Source organism: Strix aluco, chromosome Z (genome assembly GCF_031877795.1).
Source record: "Strix aluco isolate bStrAlu1 chromosome Z, bStrAlu1.hap1, whole genome shotgun sequence".
NCBI lineage: Eukaryota > Metazoa > Chordata > Aves > Strigiformes > Strigidae > Strix > Strix aluco.
Window position 1 is genome coordinate 6,119,425 of NC_133971.1, and position 17,958 is coordinate 6,137,382.

The window sequence follows — 17,958 nt, forward strand, 5'->3', positions numbered from 1 at the left end:
GTTGAAATTGTAACTCCTTTGATGATTATCAGAAAAGAAGAAATAAACAGATGTCCCTAGCTTATTGAAATGAAACTTTCCAACAAGTTCATGAGGTATTTTATCTGCTTACTCCCTCACACTCAAAACCCCAAAGATGCATCTGATCTAGTCTCAAGGACTTCAATTCACTGTCCCATGTACAGCAGCGTCCGAATTATTGTAATTTTGTGACAGCATGCTCTCAGGCTGTCTTTTGGGGCACAATAATTTTGCTGCGGTATGCAAAACTATTCTGTTTCACACATTTCAAAGAGGAAAAGCATCTTTCCATATTATTCTAAGGGAAAGGATTTGCTGTTCCCCCAGGGTCAGTAACAGAGATTTACTCTTTTGCTTAACTTGGTTTACACATTTGTAACAATTCCTTTTCTTTTTCTTATTGAAGTGCATGTTTTATTTTTCAGTGCCTGAAGCTAACTTTTTAATTAATTTTCCATCTATTCCAAGCAAAATATAGACTAAACCAGAACATTATATAAAGGTCATATTGAACCCTATTTTGATGGAAATGAGGCTTATGCTGTAAAAATAGCTCTAGATGCCAGGTGGCACTGAAGGCTATTACAGTAGGCTGTCACATTTAAAAGCTGGAAATCTTGCTTAGGTCAGGAATGGAAATTAATTACTATTTTCAGCCTATCCCTTAGTGAATGGTTGTCCATATATCATAAAAATAACTCAGTTCGGCAAAATCACTCACTCCTTTTCAGGATTAGACAAAAAGGGTGCTAAGGAGGTTGAGATTAGCCTGCAGTGCTGGCAACTGCCTGAGAAACTCATACATGGCCATTTTTCCATAATCTGCATAGTTTTAGAGAATAGTATTTGTGGTGAGTATACAACATCCATCCCAGTGTACAAATACAAGTGGAAGATAATATATAACCCCTAAACTAGCTGTTGCTTTGTGTCATGAACATTTTATTTTCATTGCTTACCACTTTCTCACCTGAACTTTGAGATGGAAGTTTTCCATGCCAGACATCTGCCTCAGGCTGAACTCAGCTCAAATCGTTTCACTATTTCTCATAATGAGGTTAAGGAAAAAAGGTGTTCTGCTGCCCATTTTGATTCTCAAAGCTGTTCTACTGAGAAACCTTTCTGCTCCGATACTTTGGAGCTGGGACATGCAATTTCACAGAGCGGTGTCAGAGGTTACTTTTATTACTGCCATGGAAAGGTCCACAGAGTCAGCCACAGAGGTAGGTTTAGTTCACGCTTAATTAGCAGAGATGGCTCCTAACCTAACAGAGTTGGGAAGTCTGTAATAGGGACACCAGCAGTGCGTCCTGCTGTCTGCAGGTGGGTGAAATCAAGTCTGACATACCAACTACCAGTGCCTTTCTGTAGCAAGGAGAGCAAGGAGCAGAACAGATGGAGATGTCACCCTGGAGGGGAAACACAACACTTTTGTCTCAGGCTCCAGGACTGTCAGCACTGGTTGTTGGTACCAGGTCTGTATCAAGAGTAGCTTTACTTAGGTGCTTTTCTATCTGGGAAGCAGTGTTCCCCAAGAAGAGGCTTTGCAGGTGTGTAGACCTTGCTTGAACAAAAAAGGGCAGAACTATCAGTTAAGAGATGGTCATGTGAATATAATAGTCAAAGGTTATTATTTGATGTCCTCTAATTATTATCTTCTGAAAATGGAACAAGAACAAACAAGGTGAAGAACTACTGTTCTTGTTGCTCCAGGGATCTCAGTGTACTCTGTTGCTTCTTGAGTTCTCTATACTTCCAGGAAGTAGAGCTGAAGCACAGGAGAAAATATGGCAAAAGGCTAACAATGTCAGAGAACAGATGACAAAATCCTGTACTGTTAGAATGGACAGATTTTCATCTGAGAAGTGATGGAAACTGAGCTGAGAAATTGCTGAGGGAGAAGGGAGTTGACAGGCAAGGAATTTAGATTAATGGGTTGCACATGGGCACGGAGTGAGTGGGTCTGAATACATGCATACAAAGGGAAAGGCTGCAGCGGGATGGTCTGCATTGGATCGGCTGCTGTTGGAAAAGCTGTTTCCTTCACACAGGCCATATATTTCTGATTCCTTCTTCCAGCCTACTCATGCTTTCTTGCTCTCTACTTTATGCTTGTGCTAGCAATTGTACAGCTGTGTCTTGAACTGCATCAGGTGGCTGTTTCAGCTGAAAGTAGCCTCTTCCCTAATATAATTTCCCCAATAGAGTTAGTGTTCGTTTGGTTCAGCTCCTTGATCTGATTTGCTGTGTAGTGGCATGTGTGCTCTCAATGGGAAGGAGAATATTGGAAAAATACAGTGAAAGCTAGAGTGAAGAAAGAAAGCCAGTCATCTTTGGTGAGATACTGTAATTAAAGTGGATTCAAGTAGTCAAAGATTGTCATCTAGGTGTAGAAAGGCGAAAAAAAAGCAAATACTAATGAAAGGAAAACAAAACAGAAGTAGTGGTTGGTTGAGGAATTGGAAGCAGGTTAACAAGCCTGATGAAAATGGTTCTGATCAAAAATAGCATCCCAAAGAGGCTTATTTCGTGCTTATTTTGGTTTTAAACTGTCTTATGACCATCTTTAAAACATTGGGTTGACTGTGAAAATAGTACTGAGTAAGAAATTTTACTCATTTTGTTCAATGCAAATTTAAGTGGTTTTTATTTTAAAATTTTAAGATTTTGTGTGCCAATTCTTGGTAATCTTGCACAACAAAGAAAAGTGTTAATTCTTACAACCAGAATCCTTGTCCTACCTTTTCAGCAGTTCATATCCTATTATGTAAGAGTGTTAAAGAACTTACACATGTGCCTAAGCTTAAGGAGGTTGGATAGCTCCTAAAGCAGGTAAGGAGGAAATGCAAAGGAAAGCTCTCTGGCAGATGTCAAAGTATCAAAGAACATGGCTGAACTGAGAGAATATGGTCCTCCTTTTAAAATCAGGCTGCTTTGCAACCGATTTTATAATCAGGGGAAGGTGGGATGTTTAGGATAGTTTCCTGATGTAGATACATAAGTTGCAGGAAGGGTATAACAAGGAAAGTTTGTATGTAGGGGTAACATATTTTATTGAGCCAGCTAATAGGTGAAATGGACAGGCATTCAGACACATGAGTTTCTCTTCATGTCTGAAACAGCAGTATTTTATCAATCATGATCATGGTAATGCATAGTACTGTTACATTGCTGTGGATTTGTAGTGGATCAAAGCCCAGGAAGTGTTAAAACTGACAGATAATGGAATTATTTGCAAATGGAATTAAGTTCCCTAGAAGACCAAGAGCAGAGTTTAAAACAGAGCTGAGGTGAGTTGTTTTCTTCCATCTGGTCTTTCTTATTATGAATCTCTCCGTCTCCTCAGCTACTCATCTGATGCTCAGTTCCCATCCAAATGAGTTTCTTCCTGCATTGCACTGTGTTTACTGTTCTTCTGCCTGCTACGAATGCCCCCAAGCCCCCTACGAAGTAAAAAAGCCCTGCTATCCCAAACTGTCTCGACTCTGGCTTCAGTCAGTACTGTTTGCCAGTAAGGGATCAGCTAGCTGGACACTGAGTAGCTGTATCACTGAGGTGAGAGAAGATTGTTAAGTCTATCCTAGCTTGAACAAGGAAAAAAAATGTTGAACGTAGATTTGACATTTATATTTTAATAGTCACAGGTTGCCTGGCATTAACATTGACCAAGACTAAATGGCCCTCTTTAAAATGTGTCATTGAAGCAACATTACAGGTGAAATCCAGGTGTAGTTCATATCATAAAGAGAACATAAATTGCTTCAGGGGCATAGAAATACCAAGCAAAAGCTTAACTAAGTTCACTCAGACAGGGATGTGGGTATTTCTGCATGTATGCAGCAACTTCTTAGACTATTTCTTGCAATAACAAATATCTGCCACTTCATTCACATCTACTAATTCTCATTGTTGCTCTTATAGATTGTCTTTCTATATACTAATGACCGTTTGCCAGAGCCAAGACCTCCCTTTTTTCTTTTGTCTTAGAAATTGAATAGATTTTTTTTATTGTATATTCTTTTGAAGCCACTACTACTTCAATTAAAATGCGTTTCGTTTTCTCCCACTGTAAGTCTTTTAGATAAACAGTACTTTACCTCAGAGCATGAATGTCCATTATTAGGCTTAAAAAAAGAATTACATGTAGTATTCAGCTACCTTCTGCTGTATTTTGTAATCTTAGCTATACAATTGCAGTGTTTCAAAATTTTTTGGAAACAACTTTTTTTTTTTTCTCTCTTTTATTGCACTTCAGTAGTAGTCCTTGGGAGTGAACACTTTGTGACTTCAAAATTGTGGCAAAAATATTTGCATAAGATCCACAGTACTCTAAAGTAATAAACTGCCAAATTAAAATTATCAGTATGACAGCAGATAAGTAAAAGAGTGGAAGCTTTCACAGTATAGTCCAGAAGTGTATATTCATTATTTATTCAAGACACAACTTCCACTGGCTGCCATGGGAGTTGTGGTTGTATGACAACTGTTCTGATAAAAATAACAATTATGAAAATGTGACATGCTCCCATGAATGTCTAGTTGTCTATTACTAAAAGATTTTAAGATGCATTGTACTGTTGTATACTTCAGGAGTTATTTGAATTGTGTCAAATAAGATGAGAAAAGACTGGGAATTCATGAAGTTTTATTGAAATGACTAGTTAGAATGAAGAAGCCATAGCCCAAGAACAAAAAGGTCTGGATATAGATTTATATATTCAATTTGCCTGCAGTGCCATATTTTAACATTTACTTGCAAAGCATGAATTAACACTCTACAGCAATATTACAAGTCTTTGTTACAGTTATTCATGAATTCCATTAGTTTCAAGCTTTCTACAGTATTTTGTCCTGTTAAAACTGCAGAACAGTATTTATTTATTAATATACACTAAGGGAAACATGACAGTATTTCAATATCTGATTCTTAATCTTTCCATATTGACCTGGTATTTTTCAATTTTCTTTTTTTAATCCAGCCTCCTAGATGCTAAAACCATTCTAATAATTTTCTCTGCAAAACAGTAATACTGGGCATTTTCTGAAACAAAATACAAATCCATGATCCCATCAGATCAGCGTTCTTCTTCAGCCTTCCTTGAGTAGGGGCAGGGACAGAAGGTATAATGTAACTTGTTTGTCATCAGGTCTTGTTTCTATCTAAATTTTTGGTAGCAGAATATAGGCAGTATGTTGCAATATCTTAAGAAATTCCAAATAAATAATTTGCTTCAAACTGTTTAAGTGATGTAGCTAGGGATATCCTCGATGAAAGTACACATTACATTAGTAAAGTAGTGGGTTTGTTTTCATAGCATATCCTATTGGTCATTCAGAACCTAACTGCAGCATCCACATTTTTCAACCAGATGACCTTCTCTGTGCCTTGACTCCATTCTATCAACAGATAAATAATATTATGGATTCCCTTTCAGGAGCCATATCCAGCTACCGATCAGACTAGATTGGAAAGAGAATATTAACATTCACTCAGGTCGTCTATCCTAAGGTGAGGGGAAGTTAATTAAGTCTAGTTCATGCCTTCATCTTTTGAAGTCACTCAGGTGAATATGGCCATCATTATGCCTGTGCGCAGATCTGTGGATCTTGCAAACCAGAGGAAGGTTGGATATATCTGATGAGCTACCCATGCTAGAGCTGAGGGTGGACACCAGGAAAAGAGTGTGTGTCTCCAGAGGAAGTCTGACATGCCATTGCCAAAAGGACTGTATTTGTGGCCTTGGGAGTGCCGCAGCTTATGCCCCAGCCCTTGCACAAGGCTCCGCTGAAGGCAAAATTTACCTGTGCAGAGAACTGTGCTTGAACGACAGCAATGACACCTGCATTGTGTGCAATAATACAAAATAGAATTTTGAGTTAAAGCATTCTGTATCAGAAAAGACTCATCTCCAGTATTGCTGTGCAGGAATTATTACCATTACCCACCAAAAGAGATCAGTATGTTCCTCCACGTACAACTAACTGCGTGTGAATCACTAATCAAGAGCAATTAATTTGTATTTGTGCTGTGGATGTAGCTGGTGCAAAGGAAGCAGACATCCAGTGATTCCACTGTGTGTCTTAAAAACTGAAGGCACATAAATGCAAACATGGGTTGTGATTTTAAATTGGGTTGTTATGCAGTGTAGCAGTGAGTTGACAAGAGACCTATATGAAGCAGGAATGGTGGGGTATGAGAGGAAAAGAATTATGATCTGGCTAAGAAGGGAGTAAGAGTTGGAGAATCGTGACAGAATCTGGAATTCAAAAGGATTTAGGGTAGGGTACATGAAATCAGGAGGGTTTGATGACAGCTGGAAAAAAAATGCAAAGAGGAAAAGATATATTTGCTCTGTCCTACATCCTAAGGGAAATAAATGACTGGAGTGTGAGTCTTGTCTATTTCTCTTGGTTTCTGCTGTGGACAACTTTATGCCTTTTTGGACTACATATATTTCACATTTAGTAATTCTCTTTCATCACTTTTTAATAATATTTCGTGTCCTAAGGATAACCACCCTCTGAGATTCTCTTCTGCTCTTTCCATGTCATTAATGCGACACTAGTAATTAAGATCTGACTCATACAAATATGAATAGCATAAGTTTAGGCTGTTGCATTTTTTAGTTCCCACTGGAATGCTCAGCAAGAGTACTAACTGGATTTTAATCTATTTGCTGTTATAATTAAGGTTCACATAATCTTTTCAGGTTTTCTCCATTTCCAATAACTAGTGGAACACGGCAAAAAAGGATGAGAGGTCCTGTTCATTGGCAGTCTAAAGTGCAGTGAAACAATGAAATCTGTCATCTTCATATATGATGACAAGAATTACGATCATAAAAATAGCACTTTTGTACAGAAATCTGAACTGGCAGTGAGGTTTTGCATTAGGTACCAAACTATGTATAGTTTCCTTATTGCTGGGTATATTTTACTTAAGCAACAGACCAATGCAGTAAATGCAGAGTTGTATTTGTTTCAGCTATATAGAGAATGGATTTGGAGAGTTTATTTTAATGTAGAACCTGTAGACATTAGTGTTGACAGATTTTGAACTGAACCTTTTGAATGTCCCAACTTATAATAATTCTCTGAATATTTCAACATACAAAATTCTTCAAGTCTTTGCAGTCCTGCACAAAATTTTTACAAAATACAAGATTCTCTGTGTTTGCAGAGGTTTTGCTGTTTGATGTGAACCAGAATCAACTAAAAAATAGATTTAGAAAATATTTCTAACATAAATTGGAATATTAATATGGATTTAACAATGATACAAAGTAAATCACAAAAAATGGAGTGTGGCAACCAAGCCCCCATGCTTGGATCAGCAAGAGTGGGAGAAGTAAGTGACAGAAACAGTATAATCTAGGAAAAAAATAATGGTGATTCTGTCTGAGTGTAAAGTTAGAGAAAGAGAAGGAAAAGGCCCTGAACCTGGATTTTTTTGTAAACAAAGCAGGTATTCTTTGGAAAGGTAATACCCTCCTGTGAAATGTCATGCAGAGATGTAGAAGAGGTCTCACATTATTTTGCCACAGTAGGAGTATGAGAAAACTGATGGGGGGAGAATACTGTGGGCTTTATTCAGAAACACATATGTAGGTGACAAAGGGCATAAAGAGCTGAAAAACAGCATTGAAATCAGGGAAAGTTAGTTCTCAAGCTTGGAAGCTGAAGATTATGAGGAGAAATAATGAGAGAGAACTTGTGGAAAATGTCTTGTAGTACATTAAACACTTTCTCCAGCTTTTGGAGCATTTTCATGTCTCACACTGTGTAGTATCACTACATTGCCCATGCCTCAAATTTGGGTATAATCTGTCATTCTCAGTTGATGGAAGCGTTAGGTGAGAAGTTTAGGACTATTTATTAAGGAAAGGCACTGTATAGCCTTCAAGTTTAAATAGCATCTTGTCAGAAAATACTCTTTATTTAGTTTTAAAAATGCTGGAACATGGCTGGACAATCAGTTTAAACTTCTTCTCTGTAATAGAAATCCACAGAGCTGAATTAGAGGAAAATGTGCCAAAATGACCTAAAGCATTTTGCACTCAAGGGGTGAACCTTAGCTTTTGCTGCATCCAGATGGAGACACCTTGATCATTATACTCAGCATGCTCCATTAGCTGCATTAAAAACAAGATAAATATTTAATCACAGTGCAATTAAGTCTGGATCACTGCCATTAGTTTATAATGAAAATATAGTTAGATAGAATCTAATACCGTACTAATTCACTTATGAACCAGGCTGAACAGATTTTTTTTAAAAAGCTGATATTTTGAGAATGTTAATGTGATGAAGGTGTGTGTAGCTGCTAATTATTTTTACTACTTTCATACATTAACTGGAATAACACATAGCTATCAGTTAACATTATCAATATTCCACATAAACTGTGAATGATGTTCTGCAATGCCTATTCTCTTCAGGTTAAACTAACCTGTAGGTATAATAAATATTTGTTGAATCAAAATTACAGAATCACAGAATCGCAGAATCACAGAATCATCTAGGTTGGAAGGGACCTTGAAGACCATCTAGTCCAACCGTTAACCTAGCACTGACAGATCCCAACTACACCATATGCCCAAGCGCCATGTCAACCCGCCTCTTGAACACCTCCAGGGATGGGGACTCCACCACCTCCCTGGGCAGCCCATTCCAACACCTAACTACCCGTTAAATTAAATTACTTTGTTTCCTAACAGCAAAATAGAATCAACAGTGGCAAATTCCAGAAGGAAATCATATGAAATATATTGATCTGTAGGAGCTATTGTGGTTTGGTGTGGGTTTTTTAATTTGTTTTACAAATATTCAAGTATGCTGGGCAAGCAAGAATTTCTTACTACACTTCGGAAGACTTGAAGGATGAAGTGGTTCAAAATACATGAAGTTTGACTTCCATGGGTTTTAGTTAAAAGGAGAGACTCCTTTGTTTTCTTTGAGCCATGTCATGATGCTCCAGTATAATGGGAGTTGGGCCCTAAAATGTCTAGATATTTATGTAAATTTTGAACCCAGAATGACTTTTAAAGGCAAAAAAATGTATATCTATGGCTAAGAAAGAGCAGATAGTGGACTACAATGTATTCATTCATTCATTCACGATGCTTTATACCTAAGTGGTAGAACCAGCATGTTGACTAGAAGAAACCATTTTCATGATTACAGCCCCTTCTGGCAGAAGGTCAATAGCACAGCTGCTGGGAAGGCTCTCTTCAAATGTCCTCAGAACCCTGCACTGCAGGCAGCTGAGATGTACCTCAGATATTTGAAGAAGTGAACAAACATGCTGTTCTTCAGACCCAGCTATGTTGAGAGTGTTCTTGGGAAACAGTATTTTTCTTCTAAATACAGTTGAAATCTACAAAATAGTTGAGCAGAAGCTTAGTCTTAGCCACAAAGATGGTGCACAGGCTCAAAGTACCTGCACTAATGAGACCTAACTCCCTGCGCTGTGTTGCTGGAGTGGATATGTCATACTTGTGTGCTCAAACCTGTAGATAGGCTGAGACATAAGTACGTATTTCGGTATGATTTAATGATCCCCAGAACTCAGCAGATGCGGGATCATTTCTGTCAAATTGTTAAAATGGTCTCTGAAGTATCACAACTCCCACACAGACACACAGCTGGGGGCATTCAAAACTAGTCAGGTAAGCTTTGCACAATCATATTAAATTAATAGGCAAAGTAGTAAATGTGAGGAAGATCAGAGACCCTCAAAAACTTTTGTTATATTTGTGCCCTTTTTATGCAATAAAGCAGTTTTCTGTCAGAACCTGTAGGGACATTCCTGCTGGATTTGAATGCTCATTTATGTGTCTGTGTGGGAAAAGGTCTCCTTCAGATAGGATTATGTTATATTTTGGATTTGTGTCTGCTGAACTTTGAAATCTATAAGCTCCCATTTTAGGGGCACACCTTTCAGAAATCCATTTAATTGAGTTTTTAAAAGGATGATGAGGAAAGAAAAAGGTCAGTATACTTTTGAAAAAGAGGTGGTCTCTCATTTGTGCATATAATTTTTTTTTTAACTGTATGGAGAAAACAGACATATTAATTAGAAAAGAATGTCAAAGATAAAGATTCTGAGATTAAGCTCATCTCAAATATCTGTAAGACACCTAATGCAGATATTTAATTATTCCCACTGGAGGATTCTTCAGCTTTCTTCTCAGGTTGCAGGAAATGATCACCTGCAGGGATAGGGTGTTGGATTACCAGGACACTGAGTTTAATTCAGTGTGATAATCCTAAACTTCTTCATCGTGGGAAGCTTGTGACATTCTGCTAGCTCCAGCAGCAAGGAGATTAATTCTTCTTTTCCTGTAAAGATGAAAGAAGTAATATGTGCCACTGGCTTCTTTTACACATACTCATTTCAAAATATAAGAGTTCTAAGTGAGCTCTGTCACAACTTATTTTGAAGACTTTGCTTTGGCGGAGGAAGCATCTAAAGTATTATGTATTATCAAAACATAAGTGGGGGGAAGACTTCAAACTACTGATGTTGAAACCATGTGAGAGATCTCTAATGAAGATTTCAACTTACCAGAGGGGGAAGAAACCCTATTTGTCTGACATTCATGCAGAACTGAGAGGAACTTAAGAAAATCTAGTGGTATGAAGGCAAGCAGCTAGAGAGTATTTTTCTTTCACAATGAAATGAAAAATCATTTGATACCTTTTATTAGTTTGATGGTAACTCCAGTATTTGTTTTGACGGGATTTGGAGCTTGCTATATCATCGGAGTAACATTATCTATAGTCCTACTTTAGTAATATTCCACAAAATAAATGAAGCAATTAGCTTTGTACCTAACAGTATCTTCATCTTGATATATATCAAGGTGAATATCTAATTCAGTATTTTTCATTAAAGATGCATTATTTCTGCGTGAAGAGAAGATGGATAGATATCATCAAAAGTGTTAACATTTGTATTGCACTGCCTTTAATTTTACTTTTTTAAATGTGATTACTTGGCATATGTCACTCCATTGGAGTATATTTTTCTTTCTTTTTTCTCTTTATGTTTTTCATATTTCTCATTTTATCTTCTAAGAAATGATGGTAATAAGTAGATAGTAAGATAGTAGGAATTGATTTTTTATCCTCTTCCTGTTTTAGCACAGCAGCAAGGACACTTGAGTATGGGGCATCAGGCTTTGAGGAAGACATGACTGATGTAGAGTTCTTGTTTAACTACATTGCTTGTAACTGCCTGATATTTTTGAATGTGTTTTCCACCAAAGCAACATCAGATTTTATATTTGACAAAAAATGCTTATGCTGTTTGATGGAAGCATAAGAAATGGCTTGTTTTATGGGTAACTGTCACTGAATTGGGGAGTAGTAAGAGAAAGAGTCATTGAGGAGAGGTTGGTTGGTTTTGTTTCCTGTTATGGCTTCTGTTTCATCTACTTTCTGATTTCTCAGATTTTGCTAAACTAAAGCTACACAACTCCACTGTTAGCTGTTGTACTTCAAAGTTGACCTTTGTCACATTTTTAAGTCCTACGTAAAGATTTATCAGAAAAAAGTTTGGCAAAGTGTCTCTAAACTTCTTGATAATGGACTTCAGTGCATTGTACAAAATGTGTTCATTGTGTCGCTGAACATCTGCAGAGCTGCCCTTTCAGATGGGCACTGTGTGTCCCTGGTGAAGTTTGCACTGGCACTGCAAATGAGCTCCTGTACGGCGCTTGCTGTCCTCCGCTGGGTGAGGAGTGGGAGGGCTACAGTGTTTCATCAGCAATGCTCTGGAAACATAATATTTTTTCTTTTTTTCTTAAAATTCTAACGCATCCTGGACACTTAGAGGGGACAGTAGTTTGTATCATACCTTACACGTACAGATTCAAACATAAGCGGGTAAAACACCTTGACAGAGACTAGAGTTAGTCTGCCACCAGAGTAAATCTACCACCCCCTTCTCAGGAAGGACACTGTGTGGGCATCAGGTCCTCAGCATCAGCCCTCTTGCTCTTCAGATCCCTTCCCATTGCACTGTGCAGCTTGCTCATGTAGATACAGCCAGTCTGTAGTAAAACTAAATAATTGAAATCAGAACAGTCAGAATTTTAGGTAATGACATTCACATACACATATTTAGATGTGCTTTACATTTGTCAATGTTTCTAGGCCTTTTTTGTTTGTTTATTTGTTTGGTTTTTTCCCGTAAAATAGAAGACCATGTGAAAAAAAAGAACCTCAAAATAATACTAGGTATTTAAAAAAAAAAAGTTCCTCCAGATTGTCAGGGGAAAAGTGTAGAAAGGTATTTGAACACTTCTTTCTATTATTTCAAAACAATTTGAATATCCTATAAGACAGAATGAAGTATCAGTTTTCCTAAATAGGCTAATTCTCTCTTTCTATATATTCTCATTGTCAAAAATTACATTCTTACTGGTGAAATGATGCTTTCCTTGTCTTCCTGGCTTTTCTTGCTATAGACAAACTAATGGTTTCTCTCAAATATGTACTAACACTTCAGCATTGCATTATACAACGTTTTATTTTTGTGAAGTTACAGTTAACTGTACTTGTCAAAGAAGAAAACATAACATGGTTCTGCCTTGAGCCCCTTCGCAACTCTACTGAGGATGCATTTGTTTGATTCGTCCATCTATAAAATCTCAGAGATTTTAGTAAGAGCGTCTAAAAAATTTAAAATCTGCTATGCTTTAAGTTAACTTTCAATATTTTTTCAAAGACAGCATGGGATTTCAATTGAATAACAGAATGATGTATTTTGGACTATACTTATTATGTTGGCTAATACCACTGGAACTGCACAAAGAAGGACTCAAAAGAGCAGGAAAGTGAATAGATCTATTACTTTGAGTGCACAATTAATCTTGTTGACATTGTTTTATATGAACATGGATAAAAATGTCCGGAAAGCATACCATTGAATTCCACTGCTCATTAATATTGATCAAATGTTGTTGTTCTCTTTGTGTTGGAAGCCACTTAAAGATTACCTGCAAAAGTATTACAGTGCTATTGATTTAAAAAAACAAATCCCCGAAGTCCACTGTTTTTTGAAAATTACTTGACAAGTTTTCTTTTTTATTTTTTTGGTAAAGAACAATGTTCTTGAACTTGCTGCTATAGATCTGAGAAACTGAGAATATTAATCAGATTGTCAGGGAATTAATTATCCAGCAGTCAATACAATGTTATTTAAAAGCCTATACGTCCGTATGGAAGTTAGTTGGGAACTCTCATCATCTGGCAGCAGTGCCTAGATTTTACATACCATTTTTGATGCTTAAATGGAATGATGGCAGGATTAGGGCTCAGATCCTTCAAGACACTCTGACCTACATAACTTGCATCAGGGATACTGTAGACTCAGTAAAAAAAAATAAAAATAATACGCTTGATGGTTCATGCAATTTAAATATCCTGAAGATGTGTGAACTCACAGGTGTGGTCCTCTGGAGAATTAGGAGAAACAAGGTGTGATGATACAGGCTTTTTAAAGTTTCAATCATTCATTCTTTTAGAATGCAAATGAGTCTAATTCATGTTCTTCTTAGGAAATGCATGTTAGCTAGTGAAAATTAGATGATTATTGTTTACCAGTTTCAGTGCATTTAATGAGATTGTTTCATTGCTGTCAAAATAATTTTTGAACTACAGGTTTCTATTAACAAAAAAAAAGGCAAATCAGAAAGTAAAATTACTCAACATTTAGATTGAAAATAATTTTATATGACTATGACCAAACCAGAATTATAATCACGGAAAAAAAAGTGTTCATATTGTTGATGTGGAGCTTTTTTTCAGTGGGAAGGTATCATAGAAGACTAAGATTAGTTAGAAATACTGGCATGCACCAGTATATTTATTACTGTGCACCTCAAATGACCTTTTAAGCCTTTGTACTTTGGACTGATCTGAGAAAATGCAAAATCTAAAGAAAATCAATGAAAGTATGCTGAACATGTGCTCAACAAGCCATATGGAGAAAGCAGCAAGCAAAATGAGAAAGTAATTATTAAAAGATTTATTGTTCTTGGAAGATTAGAGATCCGCTTGCATAGAAATAATTAAGATATGAGGCTACCTGCAGGTACTCCCAAAACTGCTGCACTGTGATAGAGACTTGAAAAAAAACACACAGCTCATATTCATTGGGAGACTAAAAGTGCAAATTATTAGAACATGTTCCTTCCCAAAATATTGCAAAGGAGAAATAACATGAACAGAAGCTGTGATACTTGAAAGCCATGTGTCTTCCTAGACCTGTTAAAGGAGTAATATATGTTGTCTGGAATGAAGAATGTAGTGTACCATTACATTTAGAGTGCAATGCAGAATGTGGATGGGGAAAGGAAAAAAGGCAACAGCCAGTCTCCTTTTTATCTTCATAAGTTTTGCCTTTTTTTACTATTAATTGCATTTAGAGTACGCTGCTATATATTCGTGTCTTTTATTTACTGGGTTCAGTGAGACATATCCCATGTTTAATGATGTGCACAAGCGTAACTTCTGCGGGCTTGTGTCCTGGAATAAACTGATGACGTAAGTTGTAATAGAAATGTGTACATGGATAGTTTCCTAAATTGCTATAACCACCCAGGCAATTCTAACCGGGGAGTGTGTTCTAACATCCTTGTCATTCTGTTAATTTTTATCTTTCGCAAATTAGTATTTTTTTAGAGAGTGCAGTTTTCACTAATGTGATGTTCTGAATGAATGCTGTTGCTGTGAACATCTGTCAAACCTTGGGTTTGTAATTGCAAACATAAACTAATAGGCAGACCCTCAGAAACGTTAAACTTGTAGCTCTTTTAAGTTTAAATCATTCAGTTCCTAGTGCTGATTGTCAGTAAATTATGCTGTGGAAAGATGTTATTTTCTGTTTTGTTTGGGGTTTTTTTGTTGGTTTTTTTTTTTTTAATTGCAATTTTAAGTGGGTGAATAATTATGACAGTGCATTTCAATAAGTGAAGATTAACACCTTTCTGTGGACATGGCAATGGTTGCAAATAATATTTTATATTGAATTCACAAATATTTTCACATACAAACTTGCACATGAGGCTTTCTAATCAATGATTACCAGTTCTTTAAAGTGAGATTGGAAGAAAAAGTCATCAAAATGCTAAAATGTTTTCTTCTGGTAGGAGGTATGTTACAGATAGCGTTAGTAAAATAATAAAATGTAAAACGCTTTTAACACATGCCATTGAATGAATAGACTTTAGACCTCAGTTCAAAACATGCTGTTATTTAAATGTATGTGTAGTGGTTGCTAACCTAACAAATTAGATCTCACTGATGAAATTTTAGGTATCCTAGCACATGGTTAGTTGGGAAAAAAAAGCTTAAGTCAGAAGACCTTTCTGAAATCAGTTTGAAGTGGATATGCTAAAAAGTCACTAAGTGGAAAAGGAATCGTTAGTGTAGTAGCTGCTAACTGCTGGCCCAGATGATAGTCACATATTCAGAAAGTCACCCAAAGCCATAGCAAAGATCTCAAACTACTAACTTGACATGTAGTGATTATTCAGAGATATTGCACATGTCACTCTGTGCATGATAGGCATGTTTGATTAATACATATTTCCTCAGTGGTATAAAAGTTAGAATGCCTGTTATCTTTAATAGGAGAGCAAGATTTAGCTTCTCTGTCTCCTGTCTTCTCTTACATTAAAAAATAATGTTGTGATTAATGAGTAGTGACATGCTTCATATTTTTTCTTGTTCATAAAAATCTATGCTGGCAAGTTATCTGAACTAAGTGAAGGGTATATTTTAGTGGGTTAGTGGAATATGAACATCTACATAAGGGATTTTATTTCTTTAATGAACACATACAAATGACTGAAATTATTATGGCTGTTATTAGGTATGTATGTATGTGTATATACTTATCTCTTTTTTTTCCCCCCTTTCTCAGGACCCTGCCTTCCTAATCCATGTCATAATGGCGGGATATGTGAAATCAGTGAAGCGTACCGAGGCGACACATTCATAGGATATGTTTGTAAATGTCCGGATGGATTTAATGGGATTCACTGCCAGCACAGTAAGTTCCACATGGTAACTTTTATTGTATTTATAGATAGGAGCTTTTTTATTGCTTGCAGTGATGTGGATTAATATCAGATCTGGTTTTCTGAGGTGTATCAGTCTTTGACCTTTCTATTATGAGCAAGCTAATACTACTGAATACTACTACTACCTTCAGAAAATGACCTTACTTCAAACTTACTGGACACAACAGTGCATAATTTGCTAGGCATATTCTAGAGCATGGTAAGGAAAAGTAAGCACATTTAGCATGGCTTTAATGAAAAAGCATATTTGAAAGAGTGGGGAACTCTTCTTATCTTGGACGTTTATGTGTTTGTTTTGATTAATGCTAGACAAAAGTGGAAAGAATAACTGAATATAATTTGTGAATAAATGTATGTTTTAGAACTTTCTTTCCTATGCATTTATGAATTATGAAGAAATGTTTTGAAACACTGTACTTAGATTCAGGGGCAAAGGTTCCAAACTTAAGTCGGATGTACATTGAATCCTGTTTAAAATACAGTATCTGAACCTCTTTGTAATCATTATAATTTATTTTCCTGGTTTCAGGTCAGATTGGGAACAGCAGGTCAGTATCTTAGTCTTAGAGTGTGTAGTTACAGAACTGACAAGTAGCCATATGGGAAAAAAAAAATCTTGAGATTTCAGTAGTATCTCATGGTGGGATTATATAGCAAGATCTACACTTCACCAACCAAAAATTTTAAGAATACATGTTGCATTTTTTGTGCTCATATTGAAAATTACGGGTCCCTGTTTCTCCAATTAATGTCACCAGAAGTTCTGTGTGATCAAACCCAATTAGTAAGAGCTATGCGTGTACATCTGCAAGTGACTGATCAGATCATGTTCTAACCTATAAACGTAATTTGCATTATCTATTTGTCACTTAAATAGAAGCTGGGTTTTTTTCATATGTAAAACTCATTTAGAACAAGTGCTTGCCTAAGGAGAAACTTGTGTGCCAAATTTGTGTTTTATTTTGTGCAATAAAGCACAGCATGGTTCTTAAAATCTCATGTTATTGATGCATTTGGAAGCCAACTGTTAGTCAGTTAGAAGGTTAAAAACTCAAACAAACAGTCAAGAATCCAGTTCCATTTGCACATGAAAGATAAATCCAGTCATTCAAATCAGAGTGAATAAGCACTGAGTCCAGTCTACCTTAATTAAGTGCCCCATTTGGATACTTGTCTATAATTTGAAGTGTCAGGAACCAATACAGTCCAGCTCATATAACTACTTATGTTCATTATGTTCCTTATATACTCAATGGAAAGTGTCTCCGAAGACCTGAATATGGATATTCAATTTCATTAACTTTGGCCACACTCTCTCTCTCAGTTAATTACTTAGGTAACATAGGCTGTCCCACTGACTTAATCTAGTTAAAATATGTGTCTACCTCTTCTACTGGGAACATGGAAATGTTGGATATTATCCATTCCTTTGGGATCTGTTCTGTCTGGCCCTGATTCTGAGGATGGCCTTCTAGTGGAGCTGACTGCCAGCAACAAGTCATACTGACTTTCTTCTGGTTTAATGGTCATATCATTAGAGCACTCAGTCAAGACAGGGGACTGAGTTCATCATGTAAGCGTGATGGCAAAGGGTAGTCATTGGCAGCCTTTAAATCACATAGCCAGGAGTTCACGAGTCTCAAGACTAGGGGAGCCAGCAAGATTATGGCTAGCTGTAACTCAAGAGTTATACCAGCTTAAAAATTATCCCTGGGCTAAACTGTGAGTGCAGTACCTTGTGGTTCCAGACCCTGGTCCTTGTACTTGCATGCATTTTACATGAGTCTGCCACCTGACAAGTGAAATAAGTCATTGGAGAGTGGAAAGACAGAAAGCTGTAGCT

General features: G+C 36.7%; 1 protein-coding gene across 2 annotated transcripts in view; it reads left to right on the forward strand.

Annotated features, from left to right (window-relative positions):
* Positions 1–17,958, forward strand: part of EDIL3 (EGF like repeats and discoidin domains 3) — a 254,962-nt gene that overhangs the window by 110,112 nt on the left and 126,892 nt on the right. For both annotated transcript variants that reach the window (XM_074812243.1, XM_074812244.1), the window contains one exon: positions 15,956–16,084. In XM_074812243.1, coding sequence (XP_074668344.1) covers positions 15,956–16,084 — 129 coding nt within the window. The remainder of the gene's footprint in view (positions 1–15,955; positions 16,085–17,958) is intronic.